General features: G+C 41.1%; 1 protein-coding gene across 6 annotated transcripts in view; it reads right to left on the reverse strand.

Moving 5' to 3' along the window:
• Positions 1-13795: 13795 nt before the first annotated feature.
• riox2 (ribosomal oxygenase 2) overlaps positions 13796-21437 on the reverse strand; it is a 118649-nt gene continuing 111007 nt past the window's right edge. For all 6 annotated transcript variants that reach the window (XM_078172147.1, XM_078172146.1, XM_033639506.2 and 3 more), the window contains one exon: positions 13796-14087. In XM_078172147.1, coding sequence (XP_078028273.1) covers positions 13935-14087 — 153 coding nt within the window. In that variant the 3' untranslated portion in view covers positions 13796-13934. The remainder of the gene's footprint in view (positions 14088-21437) is intronic.

A 21437-nucleotide genomic window follows, 5' to 3' on the forward strand; every position in this document is an offset into this window, starting at 1 on the left:
AGAGGGTCAATATCACAAGGCAAACAAACTGACAAAGAAACGGCTGGAACGCAGACTCAAAGTACAAGACGAACTGGTACAGACAAAGGGAAACACAGAGACTAAATAGGGGAGACAACGAGACACAGGGTGTGACATTAGGATAGGTGCAGGTAATCAAACAGGCGGGAAACATGGGAAGGAAGTGAAAAGACCTGAAATGAGACAAGACATGAGCTTCAGAATAAAACAGGAAGCACAAAACAAGAAACATGAGAATGTAACAGTAACAGTAGGATCAGATTCCTCAAGGAGGCTTCAGGATAAGAAATAACTCCGGAATCTGAGCCAAGTCCTCAGCTCGGGCGCCTCTCAAGCCAATTGTAGGCGGGAGGTTCCAGCCATAAACAGCAGACTATAAGAAGAACATGATAACATGCAACTGGAGAGAAAAGTTCTAACGCTGGAAGTCTGTCTGACTCAAGGTGGGCCTCCAGGAAGCAGGCCACAGACTCGGTAATACAGAGCCTCCTCGCAATTCTCAAAGCCCTGCCCTGCTCAGCCTCTGAAGCTGACACCCTGCTGTCAAAACTCAACACATTTGAGTTTATATTCATGTTGGTGTTTTGGAATGATTTACTGAAGAGAATATACATTCTGCCTAATTATCTGCAAAAATTGTCACTTGATGTAAACACTGCTGTGGATCTCATTGACAGCACTCTGGCTCAAATCAGTAAGTTATGCATAGAGAAGGCCTTTGACGCAATGGAGAGCACTGCAAAAAATATGGCCAGCAAAGCAAGGCAAACACTGAGTTTGTGGAGGAGAGGGTCTGCAAGAGGAGGAGACATTTCAACAAGAACACAGAGGATGACCCATTCCGGGACAGCAGAGGCTGCTTTAAAACGGAGGTTTATTTTTACATCCTCTATGTTTTTGTGGGGCAGTTTGAGAGTCAATTTTCAGACTTCAAAGAACTGGCCAAATTGTTCATAATACTTGTCAAAAGTGCTTTGAGCACCCTGATGCTGAGGAGAAAATGCTTGAGCTGGCATGTTTCTACTCAGAAGACATATCCAAATCAGGGGACATATGGAGCTACATTTGTTTCTTTATTAATCAATCAAACAGAGTAGGTTTTGCAATCAAAAAAAAGATTTGAGAGCAAAATCACTGTTTGTTTTCATTTATTCTTTCAGGTGGCTAAATGTCACCTAAGCACCTTCAGATTTTAGTCATGTACCCTTAATAGATAATTTGTTTATAGCCTATAGTTTGTATTGTGCTTCGTTATATTGTTTGAGGGAACTGTAACATAAGGTAACTGCATACGAGTGGATGCAACCGTCAATAATGCTAGCATAGTTCCTCAGGGATTTAAGCTGTTATTACATTAATTTTGACAATCTAACCTGTGACAACACATTAGCTGAAGTTGCAAGGACTGTAACTGTTGGTAGCTGTTGTTGATTTTGTTTAAATATGTTGAATTATAATTTTTTAGGTTATTGTTTGTCGGACGATTGAGCTAAGCTAACAGACGCTAACGTCAGCTGTCACTTGTTGCCATAGCAACAGTAAACAGTCATTGTAAATATAGTTAAGATACATTGTATTTAACACAGGATGTGGGATTTTAGTAGTTAGTAAACTTTTAGAAAAGAGCTATTTACTGTCGCTCTTACGTCACACAATGGAGACAGGTAATAAAATACTGCAGTTATTAGTTCTACACGCAACTGCTGGCACCGGAGTCTTCCAAAAACTTCACCCTGGACTCTGGTTTCAAAGAAATGCGGTTTCGGGGGCCCAAAAGTGCGGTTGCGTGTGGCCAAATAGCCAAATCGCATAGAATAATACACGGTTTCAGAAGTACACGGGTCCGTGTGGACTAGGCCTAATAATAGCAAGAATGTTTTATTTGAACTGGTGCATGTAGATTGCTTTTGTTTAGCCAGGGAAGAACTATTCTACAGCGTAACAGTCAGTACCGTCAATGCCCCAGGTTGTAGCAGTAATGCCAACTGTCGAGCGTTTCCAGTGGGAGAGAAGAATTGTCGGTGTGGCCCGCTCTGTATGGAGCCACGTCAAATCCACCTCTTCTCTCATCCATCAGCGTAGACCCTGCCCATTAAGTGCAGTTGAACTTGCAAGCAAAACTTAAACTCGCAAACAAAGAGGACTGATCTGCAAGCAAAAGTTTTTAACTCACAAGCAAAGAGGACTGATTTGCAAGCAAAACTTTTTAACTCGCAAGCAAAGAATACTGATTTATAAGCAAAATGATCATACTTACAAACTTGATTTTTGATTGCAGTTCAAGAAATATGCTCTCAAAACAGTTTTATATGATTGCAACAAAAAGACACAAAAATACCTCCATAGAGACACTGTGGATGAGTTTCGCTCTTTCTGTGCTTTGTATTCTGAGTTAGACATGGACCTTAACACTGATGCAGTCAACCACATGGATCGAGCACATCCACACCTGACCATTCTCCACAGGATTTATAAAACCATTTACCAAAACCATCTGCCCGAGCGAAGTTTCAACCATCTGAGGCTCATTAAGAGCTCTTTGCACTCATGCATTGATGGGGCCAAACTGTCAACCCTCACTTTGCTGTGCGTGGAGCAGGACATAAATATTGACAAGGACAAAGTGGTTGGTAGGTTTGCCACCATGAAGCAGAGGAGGATTAAGTTTTTAAAATGGACCATGATATGTGCATGTAGGGTTGGGCGATAATAAGGTAATAAGGTATCCCGCGGTATCTAAAGATAGCAACGGTATCAGTTTCATTACCGTCATTAAAAAAATCTGCCGCGCATATAGGCCTATAGGGGCCTGATATAAAATTAAATATAATTTATTTAATGCCTAAATAATGAGTGTTTGTCCAGCACCCATGTATGTGTGGTTGAGTTTTCAATTTAAAACTAATAGTAGGCTATAATGTTTCTCTTATAACTGCTTTTAACTGTTGTTGGGAGATGACATTTGATAAAGTTTTTGGATGTGACATCATCACGTGACAGCTCAAATGTGAGAAAGAGAAGAAAAGATGCAAGCCGCGCATCAACCGAGTTGGTTGCAAAAAATAAAAAAAAAAAACAACTTCACAACTTCTGCAAGCAGCAGCAGGTCCAGTGGCCATCAGAGTGGAAGAGGGAGAAGCACAACCCGAATCACCGAAAAAACAGATGACTATGTGCAGTCTCCTTCAAAGAAAAGCAGATGCGGTGGCAGGTCCGGTTGGCACCATACAGGAGCGAGCAGGAGCAGAGATAACTGTTGTCACAAGCCTGTTATTCAGGGAGACGGAGACCCCCTTCTCTGGTGGAAATGTGATGGAGTCAGGCGTTTTCCTCTGATGTCGAGGGCTGCCCGAAAGTACCTATGCCACAAGCTCTCCATCAGAACGGGTGTTCAGCACCGCGGCCAAAGTTGTTAATCCACTACAAGCCCTGATCCAGCTGGAAAAAGTAAACATGCTGGTTTTTCTGGCGAAAACCTTGAATAGTTGAAGCATATGATGCTGCTGTAGTTATCATTATACTTTGTTTATATTTTATTTTCAATGAGGAGTAGCCTGTTCTGACGGACAAAACAGTTCGGACTTGAATTTTTCAAACTAAAGGTAGGCTCTAAAAATAAACCAGCGAACAGTTGCCACAGGATTATATATGCCCATTTTTGGTTATGCCTTGTTATTTATTGTTCTGTTTTTTTTATTTGATAAGCCCTAGAACTGGATGCTGTAGAGCTGTGCTTTTAATTTATTTGATTTATGTTGATAGGTTCTAAAAATAAACCATCAGACAGTAGCATACCCGTTGCGGTCTCAGTCAGGATATGCTGTATAGCACACATTGTTACTGCCTTTGTTATTTATTGTTACTTTTCTGGAAGTGGACTGTAGCCCACAGACAATTTGTTGTTATTTCGTTCTGTTTGCTTGACTGCTGCACTTGCACTTTTTAAAATATTTCTCAATAAATGTTGTTAATGTTGTACATGTTTTGTTGTTATTTTTTTAGTATTATTAGGCCTATGTAATAGTGTTGTCACGATACCAAAATCTTTGTTTCGGTACCAATACCAATATGAATTTCGATACTTTTCCATACTCTTCGGTACTTTTCCTAAGGAAAAGTCCTTTTGGATACAAACCTTTAGAACAATAAATAGTAGGGGTGTAACGGTACCCAAAAAAATCATGGTTCGGTAAGTACCTCGGTACGGATGTCACGGTTTGGTAACTCAAATGTTCCACCAAGTTTGTGTTGTCTCCCTTTGCGAGGCAGACTTTCTCTTGTCTTTTTTCACATGCGCCAGCTGTGAATGTTGATACAGGTGTTGTCATACACACCACTTGTGCAATCTGTGCTCCAATAGGAACAAGAAAAGCATTTGTGTGCATAAATGAGTAAAATAAATTAACTAAATTAATGAATTGAATCAATTTCAAAGTACCGGTATTTTCCAAATGCAATATAGTACTGTTTGGAACACTCTAGTACCGCGGTACTATTTTAGTACCGGTATACCGTGCAACACTACTATGTAATGTTTGCTATTCTGTTTCTGAATGGTAAAGGCGCAAGCAAACATTTTGGCGACCCCCTGAGCCCTTCAAAGTGATTTTTAATTAGTCACGGTAATACCATAGGCTATACCCCGGGAAAATGTGGGGAAGGTTTAACCTATTCAAATTTAACAAAATTTGAATAGGCTACCGCCCAACTCTGGTGCATAGTTCGTTAACTGCTGGAATTATTTGGTCCATCAAGGAGTGTTAAATGCACACATGGACTAAATTAAACCAGCAGACAAAGCAGGGACAACAATTGGTGAGTGAAAAATAATTGGTCTTTAATAACTTACAATTTGGTTATAAAACAGTCAGTCAGAATGTTAGATTAATGTGTTGTTTGACCCCATGTTTCTTGGCACCTGTCTGTATCACTGCCTGCGCTGTTGTAGATAGACTTTATGTTGGAATATGCCTGATATAGTGCTGTTATTATTTTTATGTTAATGTGTGTAAGAAAGACGTGATGCTGACTGAGACAGTGCACTTGGCCTGTTCAGCACCACCGCTGTCAATCAGCCGTCTCTGTCTGCCTGTCAGCGTGGCGCCGTCCTTCTGCCCCAGTATGGCTGAATCCATAATGCAATTGCAGACTTGCACACTTTGCGGTCGCATTCCCAGAAGTCTGGGAGTGCTGAGGGCTGACCAAATGACCTCAAGCAGACTTTCTTCTGACTTCCAGAGATTCCACTTGGGGTGCAGACTTCAGCAGACTTCACTGATTTGACAGCCCACAATTCATTGCAATACGGATGTGATGTGGTAGTTTCTTTCTTTTCTTTTTTTCTTTTCAATAGCGGACAAAATAAACAAAACTTATGTGTATGTAAAACAGTTACTGTAGCCTATTAAACAAATACTTGAATCACGTAGGCCAGAAATAGTATTCAACAACATCATGATACAGAAATGTGTAGAAATATAGGCTAGGGGAATCAAAATGCATTGTATTATTGCAGCCTATCCTATAGGTTGTGCAGTGTAATGCCAATTATATAGGCTAGAAAAGTGGCCTTCTGATGTAACTAACAGGCCTACCAGATTTATTTAGTCATAATACGGTCCTTATTCACAAACATCTCTGTATTTGTATGTCCGCAGTCTACAGAAATTTACACTGAACAAAAATATAAACGCAACACTTTTGTTTTTGCTCCCATTTTTCATGAGCTGAACTCAAAGATCTAAAACATTTTCTATATACACAAAAGACCATTTCCCTCAAATATTGTTCACAAATCTGTCTAAATCTGTGTTAGTGAGCACTTCTCCTTTACCAAGATAATCCATCCCACCTCACAGGTGTGGCATATCAAGATGCTGATTAGACAGCATGAATATTGCACAGGTGTGCCTTAGGCTGGCCACAATAAAAGGCCACTTTGAAATGTGCAGTTTTGCTTTATTGGGGGGTCTGGGGGGGTCAGAAAAACAGTCAGTATCTGGTGTGACCACCATTTGCCTCATGCAGTGCAACACATCTCCTTTGCATAGAGTTGATCAGGTTGTTGATTGTGGCCTGTGGAATGTTGGTCCACTCCTCTTCAATGGCTGGGCGAAGTTGCTGGATATTGGCAGGAACTGGAACATGCTGTCGTATACACCGATCCAGAGCATCCCAAACATGCTCAGTGGGTGACATGTCCGGTGAGTATGCTGGCCATGCAAGAACTGGGATGTTTTCAGCTTCCAGGAATTGTGTACAGATCCTTGCAACATGGGGCCGTGCATTATCATGCTGCAACATGAGGTGATGGTCGTGGATGAATGGCACAACAATGGGCCTCAGGATCTCGTCACGGTATCTCTGTGCATTCAAAATGCCATCAATAAAATGCATCTGCATTCGTTGTCCATAACATACGCCTGCCCATACCATAAGCCCACCGCCACCATGGGCCACTTGATCCACAACGTTGACATCAGCAAACCGCTCACCCACACGATGCCACACACGCTGTCTGCCATCTGCCCTGAACAGTGAAAACCGGGATTCATCCGTGAAGAGAACACCTCTCCAACGTGCCAGACGCCATCGAATGTGAGCATTTGCCCACTCAAGACGGTTATGACGACGAATTGCAGTCAGGTCGAGACCCCAGTGAGGACGACGAGCATGCAGATGAGCGTCCCTGAGACGGTTTCTGACAGTTTGTGCAGAAATTCTTTGGTTATGCAAACCGATTGTTGCAGCAGCTGTCCAGGTGGCTGGTCTCAGACGATCTTGGAGGTGAACATGCTAGATGTGGAGGTCCTGGGCTGGTGTGGTTACACGTGGTCTGCGGTTGTGAGGCCGGTTGGATGTACTGCCAAATTGTCTGAAACGCCTTTGGAGACGGCTTATGGTAGAGAATTCACGGGCAGCAGCTCTGGTGGACATTCCTGTAGTCAGCATGCCAATTGCCAATTGCAAAACTTGCGACATCTGTGGCATTGTGCTGTGTGATAAAACTGAACATTTTAGAGTGGCCTTTTATTGTGGCCAGCCTAAGGCACACCTGTGCAATAATCATGCTGTCTAATCAGCATCTTGATATGCCACACCTGTGAGATGGATTATCTTGGCAAAGGAGAAGTGCTCTGAAAGCTGAAGTGTTTGGGGCACCATTATCTGCTCAGATTCAACTAAATGCTTCAAAACTCATTGGATGATGCTTCACAGTGCAGTTGGACAATGACCTGAAGCATATTGCAAAAGCAACCAAAAGTCATTTTTAAGGCAAAGAAGTGGAATGTTCTGCAATGGCCAAGTCATATCATCTGACCTGAATCCAATTGAGCATGTGTTTCTCTTGCTGAAGCCAAAACTGAGGGCAAAACACCCAAAACACAAGCAGGAAGTGCAGACGGCTGCAGTAAAGGGCTGGCAGAGCATCACCAGGGAAGAAACCCAGCATCTGATGATGCCTATGTGTCCAACACTTCAGGCAGTCATTGACTGTAAAGGATTTGCAACCAAGTATTAAAACTGACTGTTTAATTGATGATTATGTTAGTTTGTCCAAATACTTATGAGCCCTTAAAGTCGGGGGACTGTGTGAAGAAATGGTTGTAATTCCTACACGGTTCATACTACATTTTTGAAAAAAACCTTAAATGAAAGCTGAGAGTCTGCACTTTAAGCAGGTATTCATTGTTTCATTTAAAACCCATTGTGGTGGTGTACAGAGCCAAAATGACGACAACTGTATGATTGTCCAAATAATTATGGACCTGACTGTACATGGGATTAATATCTTGTTATCTGCAGGGGCAGATAAGCAGACAGAATAAGAAAGCAATTACAATGTAAGACAGACACCCCCTTTTTGAACATCCCTTGCACCAGGATTATCAATGAACAAACCAACGAGAGACCACCAGAGGGTCAAATGTTTAGGACTCAACCTGGTATCACCCCCAGTCTTGACAAACGCTCCTTTTAGCCATCCTTATGCCAATAAGAGGTAAAAAGTTCACTTGAGATCCCTCAAGGCTCCAGATGTCATCTTAAAAGTATTCAGCTTGGGGCAACACAGCTTGATTAACGACCCGCTAGGGTCTTAATACAATGTGACAATGCTTCTTAAGTTCAAATACATCCTGTCCCTGCTTGTCACTCCGGGACATCAACCCCCTCTCTTACCAAATGTTTCTGCTGTAACAAACTTTAAATGTCTGTTGGAAGTGAAATTATACATGTTATCCATGTTATAACATTGTTCATGTGCATAATCCTTGTTTGTTAGTTGAATGATGTTTTTTTTTTTAATCTTGTAAAACAAAATATAAGGAAATTATTAGTTAAGGTTTTTAATCCCTCATCTAACATGGAGCCATACTGCCATTTTGTGATGGTAGTTAAATTGGGTTCCCTTAAGGAGCCCAATATTATATTTAGAGTTAAAATATAGTTGGATTTATTAATCAACTTGTTTTCATGAATATGTGCCTTCTCATTCTGTTTTATTGCAACTGCAACTTAGTCTAGAGTGTGTGTATATGAAACAGTTTATACTTGTGCTCCGCTGATATATGCGGTATAATAATCATACTAAATTTAATTTGATGCGGATTCGGATAATATATAAAAATTCCACAGCAGAAATATTAACAAATAGAAACATTTCAAAACCAATAAAAATCAGTAGAGGTTGTAGACAAGGGTGCCCTCTTTCACCCCTTTTGTTTACAATAGCAATGGAGCCTCTTCCAATAGCAGTGCGTTCACACCCACAATTCTATGGAATAACAGTAGGTCCAACAGAACATAGGAAATGTTTATATGCTGATGATGTAATTCTACTCATGACAAAATTAAATAAAACTATTCTGGCTTTGTTACAACTTTTTAAAACATTTGGCGACATTTCAGGATATAGAGTGAATAATACTAAATCTTCTATATTATTACTAAATGCAAATGAAAGAAGGATCCAATCCCTGAGGTAATTCAATTTAATGTTGTAGATCAGTTTAAATATTTAGGGGTACAGATTATGCCAGGCCTAGAACTTGTGGTTAACGCTAATTATGAACCTTTAATGTCAGAAATTAATGAGTCAATTGAGAGGTGGATATCATTACCAGTATCTATAATTGGGAGAATTAATATTTTAAAAATGAATATACTGCCCAAATTACTCTATTTATTCCAGAATATTCCTCTACCACCACCTTCAGATTTCTTTTCAAGAATTAAGAAAATATTTGCAAGATTCATATGGAACAACAGGAGGGCAAGACTCCGTCTGTCTTTATTATATTTACCATTTGATCGAGGGGGTTTGAAATGTCCTAATATGTTGTGGTATTATTGGGCTGCGCAGCTGAGATCTATAATGTTTTATTTTTCAATAAACAATTCTCCTCATTGGACTGAGATGGAGGCTCGTGGTTTGAAATTGCCTCTTTCCTCTTACATGTATTCAGACACGGTAAAGAAACCACATAAACAAACTAAAAATCCAATTGTAAGACACATGATCAAGATATGGTATGAGGTTAAAAAATATTCACAAGAACTGGGAACATTATCACAGTTTAGTCCAATATGGGGCAATCAGTTTTTTTGTACCAGGGAGAGCAGATGCAACATTTAAAGTATGGGAATCTAAGGGACTTAAAATGATTCAAGATCTTTATATACAAGACTCAGACACTATGATGTCTTTTGAAGAGCTGAGATCTAATTTTAACCTTAATAACAAACATTTCTTTAAGTATCTTCAGCTTAGAAATTTTGGAAAAAAGCATGATAAAGGACAAGTTGAGAAAAGGTATCATATCAGAACTTTACAATCTGTTGTCATCTTACTCACCTGAAAACTCACAGTCTAAATTAAAAGCCTGGAAGGAAAATTTGCAACTTGAAATTTCAGAGGAAGATTGGGAAGCAGCTTGCACTGGCGCTCATATCAAATCTATAAATACACGTCTGAAATTAATACAGTATAAATGGTTAATGCGGACTTATTTGGCACCAGTGGACTTTGACCCAAATACACCGGACATATGTACAAAATGTACAGAAAACAGAGGGACTTTGTTCCATTGTATTTGGCAATGTACAAAGGTTAACATGTTCTGGGAAGAGGTAAGAGTTGTGATAGAGAAGGTAATTTCAAAACAGATTTTACTGGATCCTAAACTTTTTCTCATGGGCTTATATCCAAATAAACATAATTACAGTAAATATGAATGAGCATTTATAGATCTCAGCTTGCTCAATGCAAAAAAATGTATTGCATTATTATAGAAAGGGATTTATAGACCAAGTATTACTCAGTGGACAAGACAGATGTTATCAAGTCTCCCATTAGAGAGAATAATTTACATATTAAAGGCCAAACAGCATGTGTTTGAATTTATATGGGGACCCTTCATAGATTATGTAAAGGATTTAGATTTAACAGATGATGTGAGTGAGTAGGTTCCATGGACGATGCAGTTTTCAAGTTTATAATTTCTTTTCAAATCATTGTTTTGCTTTTTTTTTTATTTTTTTCCCTAGACATCTGGATTTCACATATATCACAATGAATATACTCCATTTTATGAATACTATTTTGAGACATGCCATTTGGAGATTTTTACTGGCTTGAACAGGAGCATGACTGTTTTTTTGTGTTTAAGTATGTTTTTTTTGTTGTTGCTGTTTTGTGATAATGCAGCAGGCCTTTATGTTTGCAAACATTGTATGAATGAAAAGAGGCTGTATCTTATAATGCTGAAAAATGAATAAAAATATTGTGGCAAAAAATTTAATTTGATGTTAAGAGCCGATTTTGACCATAATGGAAAGAGTATGTGTCTATCGCGCGAAACATGCTAAAGTATATAATCTCACAAATTAAAGTTTCATTAAAAGTTCATTAAGTTTCCTCCGAAAAAAACTATTGTCTAGACTAAGAGGCCCGCCCCACTTCGGACACTCCCCCTTAAGGGTGGGATAAAACAAGTGAGCTCGGTGCAGCTCGCTCTTTTATTTTTTTTGACTCTTTCACTCTTTTCTGTCACTTCTCTTACTCTTTTTTACTTTCTTCTTTCTTTTTTTCTTTTTGAACCCGTTACGCTCTTAAACTTGGTTCCCACATAACTCTTTCTTGCTCACGATATTTTAAACTTTTAAGTTTTACTTATCCAGTTTTTCTTTTGTTTCCAGTGCCTTTAGTAACCTGACGTGACAAAGCCAGCCGATTGCAACATTTCTTCTACGCGTTGATAATAACTTCGATATTATCGAACAGCCGACGAGATTGTTTTCAACTTTATTATAAGCGAGCTGCCAACCACTTCTTACAGTGGTTCTTTTGCCAAACCCAGAGACTTTCTGCAGCTTAAGAGAACAACGTTCGAGGGCCACCTGAAGGACGTCACAGTCAGGGTCAACCGCTCACTCCACCACTGTGTTCCAGCGGGTTTAATTCTGCTGGGAAGTCCAGGAGCGGCAAGGCAACAGTTCGGGGGTCCTCAGGAGAATCAGGAGAATGATCCAGTGATCCAGAAAGTAGGCAAAGAATTTCCCTCACCTGAGCCGCTGTGCAGTGATAAGAGTGAAGTCGAATAGGAGATTTAATTTAGGTTTAGGTTTCCTTAGGTAAATGGTTTTGCGCATCCCTGCATTCCCAATTTATCTATAGTCACATACTCTCTCACTATCGCCAAACTAAATAACTTACACAAGTGTTACTTCTTGTTTTAATCCATTTATACATACTGTTGATTTTGTGTTATTTTATATCATCCTCATTCATTTACTCAGTTGTTACACATTTAGCCTAAATAAATCTTCATTTATCGCCATGTCGTTATCTGTGTATATCTCTTTTGAGCAGGAACTAAGATCACTGTATAGAGAATTCATAACCCAGATATTGAGATTGATTCATTATTGATGAGTGTGCTGACGAATTAATAATTGGTTTAGGGAGTTATTAATTTGATTAGTTGCTTCCCTCATTAGGAGGGTGGTGCCCCAAACTTTATTACGAGTGCAAATATTCTAGGTATTTCTCCTACAGCAATGACTGTAATTGTCACTCAACCATTTCCATGGCAACGAGTAAAACAGTCTGAGGGCTGTCTATCAGCAGTTTGTGGTCTCTGCCCTCACAGACTTTACGTGATGACAGTGAAGGCTAAGTCAACAAGTCCAGAGGGTGGACATTTGGATTCAGCCTTTATTTTCCCTATAAATGCTTCCCTTGGGATCTATTTTCAGAAAATATAATAACTTTTCTTATGCTAATGACACCCAGCTGTACCTCCTGCTAAAACCTTGTAATCCATGTAGTGTTGACTCCCTTTTAAATAGCATTGAGAATGTAAGATCCTGGATGACAAAAAGCTTCCTCCAACTTAACCAGAATAAAACAGAGCTCTTAATCTTAAGCCCAGCAGTCAAATCTGCCACAATCAAGTCCCTTGGGCCTGTCACATAATAAAAATCTTTGTGTGTTCTTTGATTCTGGTTTAAAATTTGATAAACAAATAAACTCAGTTGTCAGTACTGGCTTTTACCTTCTTACATGACTTGCAGAATTTAAACCATTCCCGCCTATTAACGATTTAGAGACTAAAGTCCCTGGTTTCATTTCCTCTGGCCTTGATTATTGTCATCTACATAGGTAAGAAATCAGTCAGCCCTGTCTCAAGCTTGTTCAAAATGCAGCAACAAGTCTCCTCACTGGTACCAGGAAGATACCATATCTCTCCTGTACTGGCCTCTCTTCACTCATTTAAATTCTTTGATTTGTTTTTAAAGCACTGTATCCCCTATTCCACCTCCTGTCCCCTCAGATCTGATAACCAATCATTGCTTTCCATTCCACTCACCCAGTTTAAAAACAAAAGTGACTGAGCATTTTCAGTTGTTGGTCCTAAATTGTGGAATAGTCTCCCACTATCAGATCTTCCCCCTCTATTGATACCTTTAAACCCATCTTAATAGCCGTCTCTTAAAATTATGACAACACATTTGCCCATATTCATTTTTTCTGTACTTTATTTTGTTGTTAGTCCAAAGTTATTTTTGTGTTATGACTTTATAAAGATACTATATGCTTTTATTTATTTACATATATTCTCCCATTTCTGATTGTCTATTTGATCATTCTTGTGGTATTATTTGATTGTGCCTTGGTTTTATTTAATCTCTTTGTAAAGCACTTTGATCATTGTTTATTTTTAAATGTGCTCTATAAATTAATCTGACTTGACATTTATGTTAATTTCAGAACAGAGCGTTGGCTCGTCAACCTCACTGCTCAACAATGCTGCAACACCCAAAACCTCAAATATGTTGTTTCTTCGATTACTGAAAATGAAGTGAGACATAAAGCTTACTTGTCACAAAATTCTTCCAACAGATTCGGTCATGAGGACCAGGTTGCCAGGTTTCCCCAATTCCTGGCACTGTAAGGTCCCTGTCTTTTCAACTTCCACAAGCCGCTGGTTTGTCTGTCCTGGATGTCCTCCCTTTAAGACGTCGAGTCCAGAGCTGTGTTTGAGCTGGTTTGCTTGTCGCAGATGGAAATCTGAAAAACCTGAACTCTTCTCCACTCTTGTTACCCAGCACCCCCATGCAGGGTAGCCTGGACTTGATACCGATATTTTAGATCTCTATAGCTAACGCTTGTGTGACGTGGGTCGACTGAATATATTGATCTATCTGGATCAGCAATGTAGACTATGTATATTAATCAACATATGTTAAAAAAACCCTACATCTGCACTGCTGGAGGTTTAGCAGCTTTATTCAGGAGGAACCAGAAAACTAACAACACAATAACACAAGAAATATCTTCAAAGGTATTCATAAATGCCTATGTATTGTTGTGATTTAATTCTTCACTGATATTTTTAAATAGTGGTGTGCTATAGTACAACCAGCAGGTTCTCACTCCAGAGAGCCAGAACCAGACTGAGTTTGGCCTCCTGTGTGGGCAGCTGGAGCTGGTCCACAGCCAGCTGTTCTGCCTGTTGGAGCTGCCGCAGGGCCTGGAGATGGGACAGGGGGAACTGCAGCCCCTGCAGAGACAAACACCCGGGGACATTCTTCACCAAACATATTAACACATACATCACATACACTGAACAAATATTAAAACAGCACTTTTGTTATTACTCCCATTTTTCACAGGTTTATGTTAAAGAATTAAGACTTTATTTATGCACCCAATAGATATATTTCTGTCAAATTTTGGTCACAAATTTGTTAAAATTCGTTTAAGTGAGTACTTCTCCTTTTCCAAGATAATGGACCTGCAAATGGGTCTGCATTTAAAAAACGGCAATACTCTTTTTTTTTTAAAAAAAAACCAGAGGAACCGATACCAGCGTAAGAATCGGTGTTATGACTCTTCCGGAACTGATGTAGTCCAGGGGCCAAGGCAGGTTTTGGTATCCCTTAAAGGGATGACTTCCTCTATGTCTCTAGTTCACATTTTGGTATGATAGACCTGCGTATCTAGTAGCTTAATAAATTTTTTTGGATGATCTTTGGGTCCTCCCCAAAATTGAAAATAGTCAAAATTGAGGCTTCTCCAAAAGTGTCTGCCTTATCACATGAATCTCGGGAAATAATTATCAGAATGTCACCAAATTTGGACTGAATGTTCACAGACAGTTGCTGCACACAATGCAGTGCATTAGTACCTTGCTCCTTTTAAAAAATATATACACCTAAACACACATGAATTATAGGCGGACATGGAATAAGGAATAAAAAATCCAAAAGGCATGTATATATGTGTTTGCCATTATTAATGTAAATAAGCCAATCACCCAAAAACTGCATTTATATGTGCCAAAGAATGTCATCTTATCATAAAAGTAGGTTATTAGATTATTCACCTCACCATCTGATGTTACCAGCCCCTGACAGGTAGCTAGTGCAGCCAGAACTTCAAACAGACAAATAGAATGGGGCCCTATTAGTCCAGGGGCTAAAGGGATCGTTTTCACAACTTGGTAGGCCCCTATCACCCACGGGGACCAAACAATTTTGGCATTTTTATCTCTCTACAGGTCTCTAGTTTATATTTAGGTATGATAGCCCTGCCTATCTAGTAGCTTAATTACAGTTATCACTCTGTAAACAAACTTACACCCATATAGGCAAAACACTACAAATAGGGTGAAAAATTAACTAGCAGATATCCCCATGAAACACGCCCAGTTGATCACTCATATTAAGACAAGTATTTTTTGTATTACAAATTTTCTGAAATATTTTATTTAAATATGCACCAGTTTTGTTAATGAAGACAATCACAAGGAGGGGAAATTGATTATGCAGTTACTGTGCTAACACTCAGTGTTACTGTAGCCTACAGTAGGCCTACTAGCACTCAGAGCTGCCCAGTTGCTATTTGACCCATAACTAGAAGGCAAAGTGCTACCGCTTGCCTAAGGTGGACTCCCAGGCTAGCTGAGGGAAAGAGATGCCTTATTTCTCCATTGTACGCCGTCCTAAAATAGGGGGGCCCACCTGCTGAGGCAGCAGTAGCTCAGTCCATAGGGACTTAGGTTGGGAACCGGAGGGTCGCCTGTTCAAGTCTCCGTCAGGACCAAAATATGGAGCGTGGACTGGTAGCTGGAGAGGTGCCAGTTCACCTCCTGGGCACTGTCGAGGTGCCCTTGAGCAAGGCACTGAACCCCCCAACCGCTCGGAGCACCTGTCATGGGCAGCCCCACTCTGAAATCTTTCCACTTAGTGCATGTATAGGTCCTGTTTGTGCATGTGTGTGTTAGGACCTGTGTGTAATTGACAACAGAGTGAAAAATTGAATTTCCCCTCTGGGATTAATAAAGTATATACAATTTAAAAAAATCCTTGATCAGTACTTCCTAAGAAGTCAGTCAAGTCAGTCGGATGAAGTCCAGCGACAGGTAGAAGGATATCAGCAGCACTGCCACTGAGGAGGAGGAGGGGGTGGTAAGAGAGGATGCAGGTGACACTGAGGTCTGTATGCCAGTCAGAGAGAGAACCATGGAGCAAAAGGTTAGAGTTAGATGGCCTAGGGCAAATGACAGTAAAGAATGAGAGATAGTTAATAGAGATTTCTCAGTAATCTTAAACAGGCTTCGTGGAAATGCAATCAAAAGGTTAGAAAAGATGGGAGATATAATTTACTCATATGGTGCAGAGAGGCTTGGGGCGCATGAGAGAAAGAGGGGTGAGAGGGTACAGTCAGGTAAGTCTAGAAGATAAATAGAGAAGTTAGTTAAGGAAAGGAGACAGTTAAGGAATAGTGGAATAGTGGAAAAAGGCTACAGAAGACGAAAGGGAGGGAATTAAGGTGTTGCAAGAGGAGCTGAGAAGCAGGCTAGCAGTTCTTAGAAGGGCAGAGCATCTCAGGAAAAAGAGGATGAAGAAGGAACATGTAAGGACAGGTGTTTTCAGGGACCCTTTTAAGTTTGTTAAAAGATACTTCAGCCAGGATAAGGGAGAGGAGCTTAAAGCAGAAAGGCTAGAGGTTGAAGAATATTTCAGAAATATATATTCAGATTTAGAGAAGAATAGGATAGTAGGTTTTCCACCGGATATCCCTCCATTAGGAGAAATAGAGCATGAGATGGATGTCAGGCCACCTAGGTGGAAGGAAGTTCAGGAGGTGGTTAGGCATGCAAAGGCTTCTTCGGCCCCAGGGCCTAATGGAGTCCCCTACCAGGTTTATAAACGTGCACCTGATATTCTTAAATTTTTGTGGAAACAGCTAAGAATAGTTTGGGAGAAACAAATTATCCCAAGAGTATGGCGTAGGGCAGGGGGTGTCCTCATTCCTAAGGAGAAGGAGTCTGTGGACCTTAGCCAATTCCGGATGATTTCTCTCTTGAATGTAGAGGGGAAGATTTTCTTTAGTGTAGTAGCACAAGGATTAGCTAGCTACTTAGAAAGGAATAGCTTAAAGGTAGGGTCCGGAGGATTTTCCGTTGCTGTTTGTAAACACACATTCAAATTCGGCCCCTCCTATCAGGCTCAACTCTCCCGGGTGTAAGGAGCCCGGAGGTACGGAAGAAGGCTTCACAGAAGAGGTTCAGGCAAGGCTCGCGCTGGTGCACGTTTGGACACGCTCGGGCACGGCACCTGCACTCTCTCACTGGCTGAAGAAATCTCCGCCCAGAAGCGGTCTGAGCTCACAAAAACATCAAAATACAGTTAAAGGGCAGGAGCTCTGCAAACAGAGTCACACATGAGTAGAAGCCCATAGGTGATGATTAAGCAGGATTTCATTTGTGTATACCTATATTTTGTTTTGTTTGAAAATCCTCCAGATCCTACCTTTAATAGATACCATGGTGCAGAAGGCAGGAATACCAGGTTTTTCAGGGTGTTTAGAGCATACTAGCATGATCTGGCATCAGATTCAGGCAGCGAAGATTAAAAAAGGGACCTGCATGTAATATTTTTAGATCTTGCAAATGCGTTTGGTTCAGTACCGCATAGCCTCATTTGAGTGTGTTTGACTACTTCAAAGTGCCACAGGTAGTTGTTAACTTAGTGAAAGCATATTTTCAGGATATTAGGTTGTGTCTAAGTACGGCAGGTTTCACAACAGGTTGGCAGAGGCAAGAAATAGGCATCATGGCAGGGTGTACAATTTCTCCATTAGCATTTACTATGGCAATGGAAGTAATCATCAGGGCTTCTAAGTGGGTGGTAGGTGGGGAGAGACGGCAGAATGGGTTGCATCTTCCACCAGTTAGGGCTTACATGGATGACATGACACTGGTGACCACAACAATGCCATGTACAAAGAGGCTACTGGAGAAGGTAAATAAGAACCTCAAGTGGGCCAGCATGAAGATCAAGCCTAGTAAGTCTAGAAGCATCTCGATACGTAGAGGGAAGTTAAGTGACAGGAAGTTTGTCATAGATGATGAGGAAATCCCAACAATTAGGGAAAAGTCAGTAAAGAGCTTAGGCAGTTGGCACAATGTGGAGTTGAATGATGAAGAACAGATGGTGAAATTTAGAAAAGATGTGGCTGCAGGATTGGATAGAATAAATAAATCAGAACTTCCAGGAAAGTTCACGTTGTGGTATTTGCAATTTGGGCTATATCCTAGGTTAATGTGGCCATTGTCAATTTATGAAATTCCAATATCCATTGTGGAGAGAACTGAAAGGTTGGTTAGCTCCTATATTAGGAAGTGGTTGGGCGGTCCTAGGTGCCTAAGTAGTGTTACATTGTATGGAAAAGGGACACTTCAGCTGCCAGTATCTAGTTTAACAGAGGAATTTAAATGTACCAAGGTCAGGACGAGCTCTTGTTATCTGGGAGTAAGGACGTGGTAGTTAGGAGTGTGGTTCCAAATCCAACCAAGGGGAGGAAGTGGAACCCAAGATCAGCAGTTCAGGAGGCAGAGGCAGCTCTTAGGCATGCAGAGATTGTAGGTAATGTTCAGTTTGGCCAGGGAGGCCTGGGGCTTGGCTCAGGCAAACCGATATGGAATAAAGCAGGTCTCAAAGATAAAAGAAAGCTGGTTGTGGAACAGATACATAGACAGGAGGAGATATTAAGGGGTGCAAAGGTAGTGGCCCAGGCTAAACAGGGAGAGTAGTTGAATTGGGAAAGTGTAGAGAAGAGGAAGCTTAGTTGGAGGGACCTGTGAAGTATGGAGGAGAATCATATTAGATTCCTGGTAGGGGCTACATACGATGTGTTACCAACCCCCCAGAACCTAAAACTGGGGGTAAATGGGGACCCATCATGCCCATTGTGTTCAGGTACCGCAAGCTTAAAGCATAATTTGTTAGCTTGTCATGAGTACGATAAACATAGTGACATAACCAGGTGTTGAAAAGTTTAGCTGCAGGCATCAAAGGGAAACGAAGTAGAAAAATTCAGAGGGTTTTAAGAATAGGAGTTTAGCAATTCAGTTTGTCCGTGAGGGAGAGAAATACAGAAGGGATAAGTTAGTAAGGAGGCAAGGGTGTGACCGCCTAGAAGGTGCTTGTGATTGGAAAATGCAAGTAGATTTAGGGGGAAAGCTTGTTGTTCCCCAGAAAATAGTTTGTACCAAGCAGAGGCCTGACATAGTGTTGTGGTCAGTGAGTCAACAGATAGTTTATTTCATTGAGCTGACAGTTCCTTGGGAAGACTCAGTGGAAGAAGCCTATGAAAGAAAAAAGCTTAGGTATGCAGACTTAGGAGCAGAAGCTGAGCAGCGAGGATAGAAAACTAGGATTTGTCCAGTGGAAGTGGGGTGTAGGGGATTCATAGCAAGATCAGCTGTCTTGCTCCTGGGGGAACTCGGAGTGCGGGGACAGAGTTTGAGGAGGACAGTGAAGGAAATGTCAGATGAAGCAGCCAGAGCTAGTTAGTGGATTTGGATGAGGAGGGATAATGTCAGTTGGGGGCCAGCAGGGGGAACTACTAAGCAGGGTACATGACTCCTTGAGATCAGGTGGAGAGATCCACCAATCAGTCCTCTCAGGAGAAAATTCAGGAAGAGGAAGGTTATTTAAGCGTGGGAGTGGCCTATTTGAAATCCTTTTGTTTGAGACCATGCTGCAAGGTGAGTGTGTTTGCTGATCCTGTGAGTTTATCTTCTCTATCTCCTTTAACTTTAGCTTATATTGGAGTTATGCTATGCAATGTGTGAAATAGAGTATGGTGAATGTGCTAGGAACGGCAGCACTGTCTCTACCTGGAGCTCGCATGTACGGAGCCTGGGTTTGGTTGAAGGTGGCAGTGCTGTTTGGGCTGAGAAAGCCATGTGTAAGTAAGGTAAAGGAGGTTGTTGGGTTGGTGTGGGGAGCAGTGAGACCTGGCATTAGGGGAGTGTCTCTGGGACGCCAGAGATCACCGTCTAGCCTCCTGGAGGTGTCGTGGGACCAACTAGACGTAACACTGGTGAAAGGAGGTTCCCACCTGATGACCCCAAAGACATGTTAGTTATCACTGCTCACTGGTCTGTACTGTTAAGCCCAAACAGCTTCCTATACAGTTAGCTCTTTCAGTGGCCGTGGAAAGTCAGCCATATTTAAAAAACTGAAGACTAACAAGACCTGCCAAGACACATTCAGAGAGTTGGGAAGCTCCTGGGAGGTCTCATATGACCTATTTGGAAAGCTCCAGGGGGTCACATGTCAGATGTACCTGCCTTCGACAAACACAACTAAAGTCAACACGCTTCGCTACCAGCTATTTTGTGCAAGGTGTGGAGAAATAGACTCCAGTCAGCTTCCACCTTGTGAAGACTGTCTCTACATGCATGCCTTGTGAGCAAAATATCAGCCTGCTATCTGACGGAGGAGTCTGGAGTGCAATCCAAGTTTACCAAATCCAAAGGATCATGGATGGAAGATCCATGATGAGGATCTGGCCATTGAGTGGATGCGAGGTACGCCTGCACCAGAGGCTGTATTGCCCCTACTATCATACTCCTGCTCACAAACATGTAAACTTTCAGAATGCCCATGCCTGCAAAATGGTCTGCATTGCACAGACGTGTAAACTACAAACCTGCAGCAACCAGGCAAATGAGCTGGAATGTTTTCCGGAGCTGAATGATAGTGATGTGGACGATGAATGATGTGACAGAGTAAGTGCTATACTTAATAACGGCTCTAGATGGCCAAAATTCTAATTTGTGTTCCTAGTGTTGACATTATCTCTGTGCCTTATGCCATCTCTCCCTCTGTTTTAAGGACTCACCAGCCACAGCTCCTGTCTCTTCTCCACCTGATTCTAAGTCTGCCATTGCTGTCTCTCCATGCTCTCCGCTGACATTCAATTTCAGTATAGTAGCTCTGAGTGTTAGTTAGGATGACGGCAGCAGGTGGGCCCCCCTATTTTAGGATGGCGTACAATGGAGAAATAAGGCATCTCTTTCCCTCTGCTAGCCTGGGAGTCCACCTTAGGCAAGCGGTAGCACTTTGCCTCCTAGTTATGGGTCAAATAGCAACTGGGCAGCTCTGAGTGCTAGTAGGCCTACTGTAGGCTACAGTAACACTGAGTGTTAGCACAGTAACTGCATAATCAATTTCCCCTCCTTGTGATTGTCTTCATTAACAAAACTGGTGCATATTTAAATAAAATATTTCAGAAAATTTGTAATACAAAAAATACTTGTCTTAATATGAGTGATCAACTGGGCGAGTTTCATGGGGATATCTATTAGTTAATTTTTCACCCTATTTGTAGTGTTTTGCCTACACGGGTGTAAGTTTGTTTACAGAGTGATAACTGTAATTAAGCTACTAGATAGGCAGGGCTATCATACCAAAATATAAACTAGAGACCTGTAGAGAGATAAAAATGCCAAAATTGTTTGGTCCCCGTGGGTGATAGGGGCCTACCAAGTTGTGAAAACGATCCCTTTAGCCCCTGGACTAATAGGGCCCCATTCTATTTGTCTGTTTGCAGT

Source organism: Epinephelus lanceolatus, chromosome 11 (genome assembly GCF_041903045.1).
Source record: "Epinephelus lanceolatus isolate andai-2023 chromosome 11, ASM4190304v1, whole genome shotgun sequence".
In the NCBI taxonomy this organism is placed as follows: Eukaryota; Metazoa; Chordata; class Actinopteri; order Perciformes; family Serranidae; genus Epinephelus; species Epinephelus lanceolatus.